The sequence below is a fragment of the Echinococcus granulosus genome (genome assembly GCF_000524195.1).
Source record: "Echinococcus granulosus chromosome Unknown EG_S00034, whole genome shotgun sequence".
Lineage (NCBI taxonomy): Eukaryota > Metazoa > Platyhelminthes > Cestoda > Cyclophyllidea > Taeniidae > Echinococcus > Echinococcus granulosus.
The window spans coordinates 21,097-37,386 of NW_020170414.1; the positions used below are offsets into that span (position 1 = coordinate 21,097).

The window sequence follows — 16,290 nt, forward strand, 5'->3', positions numbered from 1 at the left end:
ATAGCATATGAAACTTGTTGCTAGTTGAGAAAGCATTTTACCAGCATTTTTTGATCAAATAAAATTGCCACATCTCATACGGAAATCCATTAGGACGGTCACGCTCTCTAAACCGCCTCCGCCTCCTCCTCCCCTCGTCACGCGCCTCAGGCTAAGTAACACGTATTAAACGGCCTTCGAGGTCGTGACTCATGCACCGTGATGGAAAGTAGGGACTAGCAGCAACGTCCTTCACGCAAAAAGGGACTTCCAAATGCACAGGAGGCCGATGCTTTCACCAAATCAACGCCCTTCTTGCAATGGACGAGACTGGGTGAAAACTGGCCACTTTTAAGCGCTCTTTGTTCTTAGCTGTGGTGGGTTCGATACCACGACCGGAGTGATTAATGACAAGGCTGTCTACTGCACCTCTATTGTGGTGTCGTATTAGCCTTGCACTTTCCTTTCCACAAAACAGTTCAAAGGTAACAAAAAAAGAAGCTTGTGTTTCCAAAAAAGAAGGGATAAAATTAAAACAGAAACATCAGCGTCCAAATGAGTATCTAAAAGGGAACTTATTTGACAGCGACAGCAAATACGAAGTAAACAAAGGCGCAACTTAACTACTTTATGAGACACCAAGGCATTAAGATGGCCAGAAAACCGGCTGAGGTGTATTTAAATAGGGATGCAGTTTGGTGATTGGTCAGGCTGGTTAAAACCGAGGTGGAGGGGAGTCCAGGGTTGCGACAGTAATAGCGTCTGCCAGCTCACAAGTGCACCACCTGAGAGCACGGAAAGGGATACTTGAAAATCGAATAATCGAGGTTGGGAAATACACGCATTCACACACCCATATGCGACGATGTGCATGCGTGCGCACGCATGTGCGCAGGTGCGTGCATGTGGTGCGCACAAATGCAGACACTGCTTGAAAAACGACACACACACAAATAGCGAAGTGCTGTGGCGCAAGGGTAGGGTGAGTCACTGCCGGAGACAGGCAGTTTGCCATCACTCGTTCGCTCGCGCACCAGTACGTGTGTTTGCGCGCACGCCCCCGTAGACGCACGCACGCGCGCACGTCCGCCTAATTGGCCTGGGGACGACGACAGAGTGCGAGAGAGCCAGGATGAAGGGAAGGGGGTGGGGAGATGAGGGCGGAGACACGCCCCACGAAAACACACGCGCACTCCGCCTCTAAAGTAGTCTCCTGCTCTCTCAGCCAATCGCATGTGAAAAGGAGTCGGTCTTTATGTCTCGCACGCGCACACGCATGCACGCACACATTCATAGGCAGGCAAATCGGCAAGCCAGCGTCTCGTATTTTACACTGTCGGCGGCACTATCGCGCCACTACCGCCAACACCACCACCACCATCACCGCTGCTAACAGCGGTAGCAGCACAGTGCGAGATAGAGATGGTACAAAGTAGCAATGTGCTTGCATGCATACACACAGGCAAAGGAAGAAAAAAAAGCTGAGATGAAATGAATGGGAAAACTTGCCTTTTCCAATGAAGGAGTCATAAGATTGTCCGGTGGAGCAGGCAGAATGGGTTGTTGCGAGCACGAGGTGAGCATCTTCTTCGCTTTAATGCTGGGAGGTCGGCCTCGTTTTCCGGTAGTAAATGGCGGTCGCCTAGCTAGCGGTCGGCCGGGAGCGATTGAAAGAACACTGTACGATTTCCCACTAATTGAATCCAGCGCCGGAGCTATTGGTGGTTTGCCGAATGTGCCTTGCGGCGGTAGCTTGCCCAAAAATGGTCTTCTATTATACTGAGTCGGAGGTACAGTGCTGCGCTTTTTGTCTCCGTTTTCGTCTAGCGTAAAACGCCCATCAGGTAGCTTAAAGAGCTTCCCAAAGATCGCCTCTCGCTCTATACACATTCGGAGGCTTGATCCGGTCAGCTCAGTCATCGGGGAAGCCACCGATGAAGAGTCCCCCTCATTCTCCCCGGGGGTGGTAGCAGAGGGAACGGAAGGCTTCAGCTGTTTCAGAGCTTGTTCGATTTGGAATAAGGTAAAACTTTGATTCGAGTCCCCGCCCTCGGGGATCAGTGAGCGAACGGCATCCAGGAGACGTCTACTGATATTTGGTCTGTTGGTTATAATCCCAGACGATGTTGCTGCCTTGCGCCACTTGGTAGGATTTCTGTAGCTTAAATTCCCCTTATAGTCGACGCAGACGACGGCTCCGACTTCCGCCAGCCGGCTGAGACAAATCTGCGTGTCAGAGGGTGGGATATTGTGTTGACGTCGGAGGAGGGATGAAATGTGTTCCATGTCGGGCCGGGCTTTTCTGTCGCGCAGTTTGTCAATTGCCTCAAGGATGAGCTCGCGATTAAAATTGGACTTTTCCAGGGAGGCCATATTCGCCTCTGGAGTTGGAGTGGTGGGTATAACTGTGCCTAAAGGTACAACTGGTTTAACTTCAGGTTTGCATTTAATAGATGGTGTAGAATCAGCCACTGTGCTGTTGAGATTTGGTGTTGTTGATTGCATTGTCGAGGGGGCGATCGATACCGTACCGTTGTGGATAACAGGCAATGAGGCAGTAGACGTAATGCACACGTCTGTGGTTATTGGCGTTGTCAAGACCACGGCTGCTGCAGCAGGGGGAGACGTATTTGCTACGCTCACCGGTTGGCTGAAGGACGAATAACTTATTGGCGTCCCATTTATAACCGGTTGCGGTTGCGCTACAAGCATAGAACCGGCCATATTAAAGGGAAATTGTCCCCCGGGGCTTTGAAATATTGTTCCTGATGGCGGTGAGGTAATGCATGGCACGACTGAAGTCGGTCCAGAAAAAGGAACAGGGAAGGATGCAAATGCGGTGTTGGGAAAGTAGGCGGGAGTGAGAATGGGAGTTGCACGACTTCCCTGCTGTCCATTAATTTGCTGGTTTGGTATAATCCCATTCACAGTCAGCAAAGCCGTACCATTGTTGGAGGACGACGGCCCCACGGACCCGTTCGCGGCTAACATCACTCGCGTAAATGAATGATACCGCGCATAAGCACAAATGCTAGCTACAAGCGCGTTCGGCTCAGCCAACCTGAAGGCTAGTTGGGTCACGCTGTTGTGTTACGCCCTCCTGATTGGCTAATGCCTAGCTTCCCCCGTCGATAGTTTATTGCGCGCGAATAAGCTAGCACCAATCGCATTACAGCGCTTATACGCGTTCGCGCAAAGGTAGGGTGGCTGTGTGCGTGTGTGTGGGCGTTTGTGTGTCTGCCTCACTACAACACCGCGTTAATTAAGCGTGCATATGCAGGCGTCCTATAGCTGGAACGCTGGTAGCGTGTCTGGCTCACTAATCCGATTTGGCTGTGTGTGTGCGTGCGTGCGCTCGTGCTTTCGTTCGTGTCTGTGTACGTGCGTCGGTGGTCGTACCCAGGCTTCGCACAAGTACGCAATTCATATACCGAGGCAGTAGGCAAAGGGGACACACGCATGCAATATATAAGCTACTAACTGACAGCTCATCCGCATCAAGTGCGTTTTCCGGTGCGTGTGTGTGTCTGCGTGCGTGCGTAGGTGCATGCATGCGTTATCTCGCTCGCTTCCCGGGTTTTGCAAACTTCTTCGCAGTAAGCGCAAAATACGGGCCTCCTTTGTCGTAAATCACCTCGTGCTGCAGCCACCACGAACAGCGACACTGCCAGGCGTGGAGAGGCACAGCCTCGACATTAATTGCGGAAGGGGAATCCTAACCACAGTGCGTCGTTGTCGTCGTGGTACCTCGATTCGTTTGCCGTTTGCGATTAGTTAGTTTGTAATACCGTTTATGCTCATAATTTTAACCACCATTAAAGGGTTATCAGTGAATAAAATCTGCCTCAAACCCAAAGGAGCAAGGCTAGTGGGTGCTTAATTAATTAATAGTCGAGACTTATGTGACTCAACGGTGGTTGGAATGTCCCTCCGAGGCACATCCCACTCACGAAGTCGACAAAAAGCAGTCGTGAGTGAGCTAAATCCCACTGGTCCAGCTCCTAATTCCCCACTTCGTGTCAGCTGGGAAACGGAAACATCATAATGAGATTGCATGTCTCGGGGTAACGATTTATCTAACGTGTGAATCTCGCCTCATGCATTGGGGTACTTGGTGTCCCGATTTATAAGATGGGTTAATTAAAAACTAAATCATTTTCTTTTTCCGATTTGATTCCTCAAAAATGCTAAAACAACCCTTTCCATTCCCTGATTACAGACCGACTGATTATCGCGCATGGTGGAGACCTTCTCATTGTAGGGTCCACGAAACTGGACGACTCTCTTTGCATCAAATACACAAACGAAATTCGGAAATTGGAACAGGCTAGGAAAGCATCAAGTTTACGCACAGATTATTTCCCTTGTTTGAAAGCTAAAGCAGCCCCTCCAAACCCGTGACAGATTATGGTATGCATTGGATTAGCTCCGGACGCAGTACCTGACACACATTAACAATTAGCACCGGAGGCACTGCAAAGCCCTCCCCAAAATTTAATACTGCTTTTGTTCAGTAATAAGTTAACCTAACCCCTTTTTATCCCTCCTCTTTGATACACTTCGAAAGCGTCTGTGCCGAAACGGATGCCAAATTGGATAAAACCTCGGCATGTGAGAAGTAAACATTTTGTGTGTGTGTATGTATGTGTAGCAAACACGGTCGTATGCTCCTACGGGTTTGTGTAGCCTCGTTGAGTGATTAAAAATGCTATTATCTACTCGTAATCCCAATGAAAAGGCCGATGCCACTGCCGAAATTGGGTTGTGAGGACTTGTACAACCGGATGAAATGCAATCTGATTATTTAACGCCTGCGAATGTCAGTTAATCACATTGCTCAGTGACTTGCACTCATTTTACATGTCTAAATTCTGGCAAAAATAATGCACGAAAAAATAAGAATCGGAGCTTTCTTCATCATTAATAATCAAATCGCAGTATGATGAGTCATCGGAAATGGAGTTCACTTGTAATCCAATGGGGTAATATTCTATGGCTAGTCAACTGTTCGCCTGTTTTGGTAAGCAGTCATTTATCTCAATACCGGGTGGGTGATGCCTCGATTCTACACTGGGGGGCAAGACCGCCCGCTCTCCTATCACATCGATGTCCTTTATATAGTCCTGACTGTTTCACACGCTCATATCGGATCGATTTTATCGATTTACCACCCTTGCAATGTGATTGGTTACGTGAGTGGCGCTGAATTTAAGTCGCATTTGTGTTAGTGGTTTTTGTAGCGGAAAATGAGTAGTATATTCCTTCACCTTTATTTGCATCTAAATTCATATGCTAATGTAGGTAACTGGGTTTTTCACCAAGCACATTTTTAAGGCTGTGAGCTAGACCAGTCGAAAGGCCATTGCACATATCTTGCCACATAAGTGCACATCTTTTAAAAGTAAATCAAATCGATATGTAGGAACAGTTTGAGCTAATCAAGATGTCACAATTGTATGAAATACTTCCGGGGAAGTATCCTATACCGAGGCAGTTAATTTTATCAACCCCAAAATGGCATGGTCTCATGGACTAACCGAACTCCTCAATGCACACTGCTTTCCCCTATCAAAATATCAACATATCACCTGACTACCACTGTCAATGGGATCACTAGGTGTTGCAACAGTCACTGGGATGACTCGGTAATGCTGATTTGACCCCACTGACCTTTAATTTTTGCCTCTAGTGAGGGGTCAATGCTCACCAATTTCTAATAAGTCGATTGACAAGCCGAATTGATGAGGAGAGCGGCCACTTAATCAATAGAGAGGGAATGCCTTTGGGTAGGAGGAGTCACGACTCAAGCAGTTTAAACAACATCCAAGTGGTAAGGAGAGGGGCTGGCGGTTCCCACTAGGCTAGTAAAATTCATAAAGGAAGAATTTGCATTTGGTGGGAGGGTAAGGCAAAGGCAGAAGAACACACCAACGCTGATTGACATCGGCGTTGGCTTTATGTGCGGTGTGAACACTCGCCTCGTGTGCATGAATGTATCTTTGTGTGTGTTCGTCGTTTGTGGATCGGAATTTTGACATTATGCTGTTTGAAGTAAGGACTCGACTGGTGTCAGGAGCTCAACAAGCGTAGGAATTTTAAATTATGATTTCTGCTTGACATCACGTGTGTGTGTGTGAATAGCCGTATAAAGTACAAACAACAAGCATCAAGAGGTTCTGCTGGAATTTATTCGCCTACCGCAGCTCAAATTAAAAGATGCTTTCTTTTCACAACCCTAACTACGGTGACAGACATTTTAGAGGAGGTGACCCACGCTGTCGCTGTGACGAAAGAAAGGATTGGTCTGTCTCTAACACCTTTAATTACAGGCCCCCTATCATGGTGGCAGTCAAATGGAGGAGGAGGAGGGAGGGGGTAGAATGGATTTAGGGAATTCAACAACCCGCAATTAATATTTCTAGATAATAGACACATTTAACTTTCCAATTTCAGCTAAGTGGTTCAGTTTAACGCCATCGCAAGGCCAAAAAGGGGGCTGATTTGACCGCCCACCTTCTCCAGTAAGTAGCAAATAGGTAAAATAAAGATATACTGCGAGAAATAATAACGTCTTAGAAGATTAACATTTAGCAATATAAATATTTTGAGCCATCAGACCTACCGCTTTAGTCTACTAGCCCCGGCTACTACTTGGTTATGGCTTAGCCTATGGTCATTCAAAAACGAGCATTTTAAAGAGCTCTAATGGCTGAAATGTACTCTTTGAGGCATATAGATAAATTCTAGACGGTTATTTTGCAGTTTTAAGTGTCGACCCTTGGATAGAAGACGTGTAAACAATGGTCTCCGAGGCAAATCCGCCACTGCAGAACAAATGACACTAAACGAATGGAAATGGTAAATATCCTCCAACTAAAAGGGCCAGACTTCTTGTTTTCTTTGTTTTAAACCCACTCAATCAGTTTGTAACACAATATGGTGAATCAGTTTCGATAAGCTGATTAGGTTCAGCTGTCACATATACGTGACTCCGATAGCAGGCGTTTTAAGCACACAGTGCAATAAAACACCCCTGATTTGTTGAGTCAGTGATAATTTTGGGTACTTATTGGCACTGTGTGCTATAAAGTTGAGCCAAAATTTTCCAGGAAAAATCTGTTTCTTCTGCACCATTGAAATATGCCACTTGCTTCTCTGGAAGTAGCTAGAAGCATCCTTCCTTCATTCCATTGAGAAGTGATTCAACTAAACCTGGTTGTTTTACCATTTTTTCATTGACTTCAGCTTAAAAGGATCGAACCTTTTGAATGATTAAGGTGACAAGGAGGCAAATCTGATGGAAAATGCATCACATGCGTTAGGGATGAACTCCTGTAGACAATTCCTGACATTAGCTATTCCTATGGTAAAAATCCAGGTTGACTGATTCCTGAAATGACCTCCTATCTAACGACCTTGACTATTTCAACAGATTGAGTAACGGTTGTGCTTACATGGGTCACCTCGGTAACAGTAACTGAACCCTTTGATGCCATCACTTTGACGTTAGCTTGATTCATTTTGTAATAGCTCCCTTTTACCAAGATCTCGCCTTTTCGTCGTTGCCAGGAGTAACACACAATTCTTTTACAATTAAAAACTTTCAAAATATCCCAGTGAACCCTAAACCTCGATTTTATGCTACCAGCAAGGGCTTCTATCTCAACTGTAGTGGGCGCCTTAAGTCACCTCTGAAGAAACAAAAAAGGGAAGGATTTTGGCAGACAGGCTGGAAGAAATACCATAATAACAAATTTACAACCGAGCCCACAGCGGTTTCGGGAGCCGGGTTAGATGAACCAACTGGTAACAGAAATGCCTTTCCGCTCCAATGCCTCATGTAGGAAGTGCGTCACTTCTCGGCGGCGGTGAACAACGTCAACATCAACAAGCGGGGGAGAAAAAGAAAAAAGGCATTGGCAATTTTTCACACCTCTCCCAGTCTGCAAATGTGGGAGTAATGGAGATAAATGGGTTTTAAAAAGAGCGCGAAATTTTTCTTCCTAATATGACGTGTACTTTAGCCTACACGCATGGAAGTCTGGAAGGTATGTGTACATGTTCACCCTCTAATAGTGGGTCCAAACAGTACGGTTAAGCGTAGATTGGACTAATTTTTCTAGAAATAACAAAGGCAAATCCGACATTTTGTGACTTTGACAATCCCTTAATCAGACTGGCTGGTTAATGGGCTCGCTACTACCACTGCCGCATGGCTCAATCTGGCATTACAGACGGAACCCTTTCCTGTCATAATATGCCATAACTTTTAATTAGATACTGTATTAACTTTTCTCCTCTCTTGCTTTTCTAAATAAACATAGTTTATATGTGTTTCGCACGGTAAAATAAGGAAATATAGGCGTCACATATGTGTGACGGGGGTGCCTAATCTAAACCTAAACCGAAATTGAAGTGTTACAATGGCACGATAATAATATTTGTTCTCTAGGTTGAGAAATTTTCACTAAAAATACAGTTAACACATTTTTAGGGAGGAATTTTGCGATAGTTGGCAGTAAATTATGTCAAAGATTTGCCTTCTCGGTAAAGTGACCTTTTTACGTGACTGAGCATTGAGATTGTTAAGCGATTCTATGAGGCTGTTTATCTGCTAGGCTACCTTTCAAACACCAAATATTGCGTTTACAAAGTGGTATTTTATGGCAAGATAGCCCACATTTCAAATAACCTATTTGGCCTTTCCTTTAGTGGAAATTAGACATGAATTTTGGACTCACGTCATCTCATCATGCATCACCTACACTTTTCCAGCGCCTTTTTTTCACTTCCCCATTCATGAAATGAACGCAAATTCTGGTCACTGACATTGAAGGTGCTTGATTTCTGTGCGGCTGCAAGACTAGACCGGATGATTTGTTTCAACCAACCGGTGAATGAGTGGGCGGCGTTGTTGCTCCCGGTGCAGTTGTAGCAACTTCACTCTCCTTCCCTGGTTATTTTTTTTTACAAAATAACCAGCCTATCTTCATGTATTGAATTGTCTCAGAAAGGAGTGATAAAACAGTTATGATGCTTTTCGACTATTTATCAGGCAGATTAAAAGTGTGGATGGTCCTTTTCAAAGAATTGGATCGGTGCTACTCCGAGATTGTGACGAGTAGATAGGGAAGAAGGGCACATTCAGCATAATTTTTGTTTCTGTATCTTCAGTTTACCAGGTAATCGCCTTGATGATGGTGTTCCCTATATCAAAAAACCAGCAAGGTTCTCTGAAATTGTTGGACTTACTTGAGGATCTGTGGAAACTGCTGATTCCGATCAACCATACAGTTAATGCGGTGCTGATGTAGCATCTGTAATTTGTTATACCCAAAACCCCAAGTAAATGCAGGTCTAATAATTTGGAGCCCATTTAATGTTTGATTTAGGCCAACATTTGTCAGCAATCCTCATTAGATGTAGAAATAGCGATGAGACCGCCCGTTCTGCTGACCCATCGGAGGAGGAAATTGTTAGAATCCTTCACGTAAATCAACCTCAAGCCTGGATTTTTAACATATTATAAATTTCTTAACAAAGATCTGGTTAATTAATGCTTTGGGATGTTAAAGAAGTGTTCTTCTTAAAGGTGATACAATAAGTCGGATGCTGGAAGGAGGCAAAAGTCTATTTTCAACAGTACTTTTTGAAGCATTCACCATCACCTCTAGGGGTTACTTGCTTCTCGATTGGATTATTCACTAAAAGACGGTTTCGAATGCCTTTAAGCATTCCTACAATTCTCATCAATTCAAGGATTAACCTAATGGATTAGCATAACACCCTTCTTCCAATCCAACGAGTTTCAACGAGGCGGTGGATGAGAGCTCCATTTAAGGGGGTTGGTTTTGTGTTGCAGTACGATTAGTATCCTATTAATCCGACATTCTTGCTTTTAAATTTTCCACATCTATTGCCAAAAATGAGCAAAAAAATGAAGGAAAACTTCCAGACCAATGGATTGGATGATTTTTTTTCATCTCAACGGATGTGGATTGGCTTTGACAGATCCCATGACATCAATTGACTTCCCAAACTGTCCTGATATAAGATAGGGACGGAGGAGGAGACAAATGAAATTTTTCCTTTCGGTATCATAATCTTGGAGTGCTTTGACAATTTTCATAAGAATTTGATTAGAAATGGTTAATTTAAACTAGAATAATTACTTCCCTTTCGTAAATGGGTAGATAAACTCCCAAAAGGCTCAATTCCGATTGTTCTGAGGGTTCCGACGAATGTTGACCTATTTGATGGTCGGTTTGTTTGATTATTTCAATGCATCATTACAAAGTATCACCTGGAAAGTGTCTGAAACAAAGCGTGAAGAGTCTACACTACGACAACTGAACGCGACTGGGGGTTCTGGAAAAGGGAAAACACGTGGATCTTGGTGGAATGTTTGACGATTTCATGGATGAGCATCTGTAGATTTGTACAAAACCACCACGGCATCACGATTAGGCATAAATGATGCGTCTTTTAGGTCCAATAAATTGTTTATGAAGTAGATCTTCTTTTTCAGGAAGAAGTAGAGACGAGATGTTAGACGGAATTTGAATAGTCACTTCGACGACCTGATAGGGGGGCGCCACATCCACAACTTTTAAATTTAGGAACGCTTAATTTAATCTATAAACTTCCTTGACATTTGACCGAGTGTTAGAACTTCTGTACAGTAAAAACAGTTTGCCTTATCACGGCCTCAGAGATGACCTGTGGTGGCAACAGTACTCGAACCCAATCCAAGTGAGGGAGGAACCTTATTCCGTTGGCTTGTTACCAAATCTATATATTCTAGAAGGAAGATATCCAATTAGGCGCATTACAGAGGAAGTTAAAACGACCTCTAGCTTGTGGCAACTCGAGAATTTAAATTTTGTGCATTACCTACAGTGGAACGAGATTCAGTTTCAACGAATCGCAACCGACTTCGAAGACAGGCTTCCTATTGGTTCCCAGATGGCAGTATTTGCATCATAGCCTGAGGGCATGATACCCCATTTTTAATGTTAGCTTTTAACTAACGTGACCCCAAAAAGAGTCTGACTTGCAGACTATGCTTGCTGTAAAGCATTACCCTGTTTTTAGCACTGTTTTTTACATAGATTCCATCTACCTCGCAGAGGACGTGACAATCAGGAATGCTAGTTAGACCTACAGGTCTACACCAGGCCTCGTTACTGTCGAGGTATAACAGTGACCGCAAGAGCGTCCGAAGACTGCGTGGACTCGTCAACTCCTGCAGTTTGTATTACTATCCAACGGCACGGCCTTCCAGCTACACCTATAACCACTCAGGCCTCAGCGGTAGTTTAGTGGTCTACCCAATAAACAAACTGGAGATTTTTCGTCCCTAGATAAAACGTACTCTTTGTATTTTGACTGTGTTACCATTCCGGTGCGAATTAGAGAAAAAATTTGTCTTAGTGGACCCATCACAATGCCTTAGTCATGACCATACAATAGAGTGAGGTGTGGGAAAGAGGGAGCTACATGATTTTAAACAAGACACACAGGAATTATAATTTTATCTACGACACTTCTTCCATCTTCGTTGGGGTTAGGGATCGAATAGCCTCTCAAAGAGGCTATTTTCCACCTGCCTGGGGGTCAATATATTCACCTCCACCTGCTTAGCCTCCTACCCAAACCCGTTGTTTGAGCATCCTTTGTCTGAGTATCTTGTAAATTATACTGACCTATTTGAGGTTGGAATTACTAGTCGCAAACCGATTATAACTATGCTGTGTGAATAAGCCATCGTTTAGCTCCTTCTCACAAGAAAATTCGCAGTTAGGGCATTGTGTTACTCAACAATAGCCTTTGTTAAGAGATGAGGTACTAAAAAGTGGAAATTATGAATTTAAACGACATACTTTCAAGGTTTTGATGACATGATTGGGAGTGAGTTTTAACAAAGCTTCACACAATTGTCACAAGGCGTGCGAAGGGGAGAAAAACACCGATTCCAGGGGTTTTTTGTGGGATTTTCACACTCCCCCATTGTTGTTCAAACAGTTGCAGGCTAGCTAAGGCGATTCAATGTTGTTATTATTGGTAGTTTTGACTCACCCTCCACACCTTGTGGAATGCACGTGGGATTTGCATTGACAAGGCTGAGGAGGCGGGAGGGGGGACGCGGGAGTTGTGGGGAAGCAAAACAGCCCGCAGATTATCAGATATGGCACATTTACTCGACCACGACAAGGTGGAATAAGCATCCTTCTGTGTGCTTACAATAAGGCCACTTCCAGAGTCGTATAGTCTCTGTAGCTTTCACAGGAGACACGAGAGTCCTTCAGCTAGCGGAAATAGTTAAAGAGTCGCCTCCTATTCTCGTCATAAACACTTTGATTAATTATAGATGGTGGTGGTATTAGCGTCGCATTTTCATGAAATGTTGAATTTTTATGAATTTCTATGCTGTATTGAAAAATACATTGCTACAGGCCTGAAATAATCACTTTAATGAGGTGACGTAGCCCGAGTTGTCATGTGCCACTGACAAGATTGACACATACATCGACGTGCAATATATATTAGCAACAAATCCTGCTCACGACATTAAGAAGGAATTACAAAGGTGGAGGAGAAGCATTTAAATGATGCACAACAGGAAAGGATATTCTATGCGAAGTTACAAACGTTCCTTCAGTTGACAAGCAATTAAACTGTCAATGGTCTACGCTTTCTGTACGAAATTTGGGTATACATTTCCTAAAAGAAAAGTAACCCTTACAGAAGTAACGACTTTTAGGGGGATTACTAGCGCACACACCCAAGCTGAGGCGGTGGGTAAACCGGTGCGGATTTTGATTGGACGAAAAATGAGGTCACACATTATTGCACCTTTGCCGCGTGGATCGATAAACCGATGAACAGTGGGGATGCGGAGGCGATCGATAAGAGCTGTGTGACGTGACACCTCCTCCATTCATCAACTCGTCACGTTGACGATTAGCCTTGACCTATTGCTCGGTTAGCCTTGTTTTTTGATAAAATTTGCTAGCTTAAGGCCAATTTCCACAAACTAATCAAATAGCTTAAAATGGCCACTGTCAGAAAGATTTGCCAAACCCTAAAGACAAAATTTGTAGAAAACACTGGTACAATAAAAGTAGGGCTCAGAAAGACATAAATATTTTAGGCGTTTAGTAATACAATAAAAAAATTATTTCTAAATTAATGCCGCCGAGCGGAGGTGGTAGTAATGCGCTCTGCCATTTCGCCGCCTCGGCATGACAAAAAGAGGGCGACACGGACCACTGGTGGCAATGCTATGGGTCCATTAAAAGTTTTGCACGAATCAAAATCTCGCTAACTGCGATAATGATAAATGAACCAATGACATTGTTAGTTTAGAAGGCAGGCCCACGCCGCCCCTTTGCGTGACAGCCTTCACACATCAGTTGTTCGTGTGTCGCGGTGATGGTGTATGCGCAAATTCTAAACAAACTGTACTGCATCCTTCTAGCCCTCGTTCCAGTTGTTCACATGTGCAAAAAGGGTACTTTTGGCCATCTCAAATGGCCCCTTCTGCGAAAATTTTTTTTTACGGTGTACAGAATGATACTTCTACACGGGAGCGTCACATTGATCCCCGCTGGTGATGTGATGCGAGTAAAATTATGTGAACTTGGGCAATTAAAAATACTTCAGTTGCGGAATGAGTGACATCGTGAGAACGGATTTCGGGTTGGTAATTGGATCACAATCTACCAGTGGGTTTGACCGAATATTTCCTTAAAACCTATCCTTAAAGGGACGAGGCATGTTTGCCGCGTGCTCACCCAGAAACACATTCAACGGGATTTATTACTGAAGCATAAGCTCCTCGTGGCGAATCAGCTACCTGCGAAACGGCGCCCTCAAGCGAGCTACTACATTCGACATGCTGCCTACCAGCTCTGCTATCTTATTTCTCAATGATGGGCCTGTTGAGGGGTAAATGAGTATATTCATTAGGGGTAGCAGGTGGGATTTAACAGGATAAGTGACTTTTCCGGAAATGCGCGTGCCACGCAGATTGCGCCAACCAACAACCACCACAACGTCTGAGTCCGCTGAGTCAATAGCCTCAGGGCAAACCAATCGCATGACTGCACCGGAAGGTGGATTCAAAAGACGCGGAGAGAGGCGATTAGTTGGGCAGCCCTCACTGGAAAAGGGGATTGCACATGGCGCAGCTTACTCATCCCAGTGTAGGCACGGGAGTCACAGATAAACGACAGGCGGTAGCGCGCAGCACTCGAATGCCAGGTAGGCGCAGGCATAACCGAAGACAAAATTGTGCTGCGACGAGTGAAAGGCCCCGGGATCAATTCCCTGCAAACCTAATACAAATAGACTGGAAACCCCCAAAGTGATTGACGGAATTCGAACACGGCGAGCCACCCTCAGACCTATAAAGAGCAGGACAGACACCTAGAACAACATCGGAAGGGATCCTGCAATGCTGAACAAACCCGCGGCGGGACCTGCCACAAGCCACTTAGACATTCGTTATTTGTTGAAGCTGGAGCAGAAGTTCCGTAGACTCGCGAGACGCCACCCACGTCCGGAGTAAACACAGCTTCGACACCAACTACTAATAAGTCCCGAGTACGAGCGGTAAAACCGAATAGAAGCAACCAAAACAAGTATTAAACATGGCAAACAATCCAGCGTTCAATACATAAATATCCAATACAAGTTCGATTTTATTTGTTTATTGCGCTTTATCCACAGAGTAGGGTTGCGAAATCACGGGCTCTTCCTTTGCAGTGAGTATAGAGACAAAGTCGGGGAGAGGTTTTCTGGGGCCGGTGTTCCCGGAGCTGTCGTGGTTCAGCATAATTTTTACCCGGATACCAAGGATACCCTGGGGAAGACGCACATGACGAACGGCACGATCGATGTAGTAGTTAACTGGGTCACCGGAGTGAATCATTAATCCGTCGGAAAACTTCATGGACTTCGCGCGCTGACCCTTTATTTTTCCGGAAACAACGACTTCAGCACCACGCGCACCCGATTCCATAATGAATCTCAAGACACTGTAGCAGGCCCTATTAAAAGTGGTAGATGCATGTATAGAATGTCCTACTTTCTCACGGGAAGGCCACCTGTAAGCTTGTAGCGAAGGGATTCGGCTTGCGTTGTTGCACTCAAACTGCGAGCCATCATCTTTTCTACGAACAACTCAATAGTCTTCGTAGCGCGAGTCCGCTGCTGGATGAGAGAGGTAAGTTCTCTGATCCTACGCGACTGCTCACCTAGAACAGCCTGAGTCTTAGTCGCCGAAATGATGATTTCTGTGCGACGCTCATTTGAGCGAACCTTGACACCACTATATCCATCCTCGGCCAGTTCACGACGGAGAAATTCGTCCAATTCTGCTTTGAATACTCCAGCGGACACAAACTAGAAGCAGCAAGGCATACTTGCACAAATGCTCAAAGAAGTGGACCATAAAGGCACAAAAAGCGAAGCAAGTTACCTTACGCTTCAGCGACATACGACCCGTCCCAGCCATGCTTGCGGCTAAACTGTACAGCGCGGAATTATTAGTTTGGACGAAATCAAACAATTCCCAAATGAAATAGGCGAAAAAAACTTTAAAAGGTGATATCCTTAACTCATAATCAGAGAGCACAAAAAATAATTAAACCTAACTTTATAAATTTAATGCAGTCTAAGAATTTCGAGGTATCAACAGCAAGAATACACTGTTGGAGAATAGAATGAAGCAGATCATTATTTGCGAACAAAATTTTGCTTTTACTGCGAGATACCATTAACCAAATAACTTTCAAATCATCATAAAACCTGAAAAGTATTTTAATAAACGAAATAGCTTTTGTCACCTAATTATGCAGGCGATGTGAGGGGATCGATATCCTTCTAAATATCAAAAATCGTGCAAGAAACACTAAGTCAAGTATGATGCCATTTTTTGGGTGAGCGATTTGTACAGTTGGTATTTTGTGAGGAATTGGATTTTACCATTTCTTTGGGGTTTTATTTACTCTACTCATCCTCGATGCTTGCCCAAACCACCGGATTCCAAACTTAGATGTCACTTTAATTAAATGTGTACTGCGGTTTTAATCAATATCATAATAGTTATTTCAGCCCCATTTACAATTGAAATCATTAGTATCGACTCATGTTGAGGTGGGATTAGGGTGTATAAAATTTTACATGACAGATTTCGATCACATTTTATCTCTAAACACGACAATTTATTGTGAATTGTTGTAGGACTGTCCATTGGCTGAAAGTGCGTCCTCACGACAACTCGTAAAATTTTGTTTCCTCTTTACT

General features: G+C 44.3%; 3 protein-coding genes across 3 annotated transcripts; all 3 read right to left on the reverse strand. All coding sequences in view use genetic code 11, as the record gives it.

Annotated features, from left to right (window-relative positions):
- Nucleotides 1-1,307: 1,307 nt before the first annotated feature.
- On the reverse strand, nt 1,308-2,970 carry EGR_04963 (Atherin; the record flags this gene model as incomplete). Its single annotated transcript, XM_024494212.1, has 2 exons — nt 1,308-1,368; nt 1,436-2,970. 2 exons carry the CDS (start codon nt 2,968-2,970, stop codon nt 1,308-1,310), a joined length of 1,596 nt encoding a protein of 531 aa, XP_024351306.1.
- A 7,344-nt stretch (nt 2,971-10,314) lies between these two features.
- On the reverse strand, nt 10,315-12,919 carry EGR_04964 (hypothetical protein; the record flags this gene model as incomplete). The annotated part of the gene is made up of 4 exons (XM_024494213.1): nt 10,315-10,347; nt 11,102-11,224; nt 12,058-12,258; nt 12,764-12,919. 4 exons carry the CDS (start codon nt 12,917-12,919, stop codon nt 10,315-10,317), a joined length of 513 nt encoding a protein of 170 aa, XP_024351307.1.
- A 914-nt stretch (nt 12,920-13,833) lies between these two features.
- On the reverse strand, nt 13,834-15,499 carry EGR_04965 (40S ribosomal protein S3; the record flags this gene model as incomplete). The annotated part of the gene is made up of 5 exons (XM_024494214.1): nt 13,834-14,143; nt 14,204-14,409; nt 14,711-15,032; nt 15,071-15,387; nt 15,464-15,499. The coding sequence occupies 5 exons, from the start codon at nt 15,497-15,499 to the stop codon at nt 13,834-13,836; spliced, it is 1,191 nt and encodes a 396-aa protein (XP_024351308.1).
- Nucleotides 15,500-16,290: the final 791 nt, after the last annotated feature.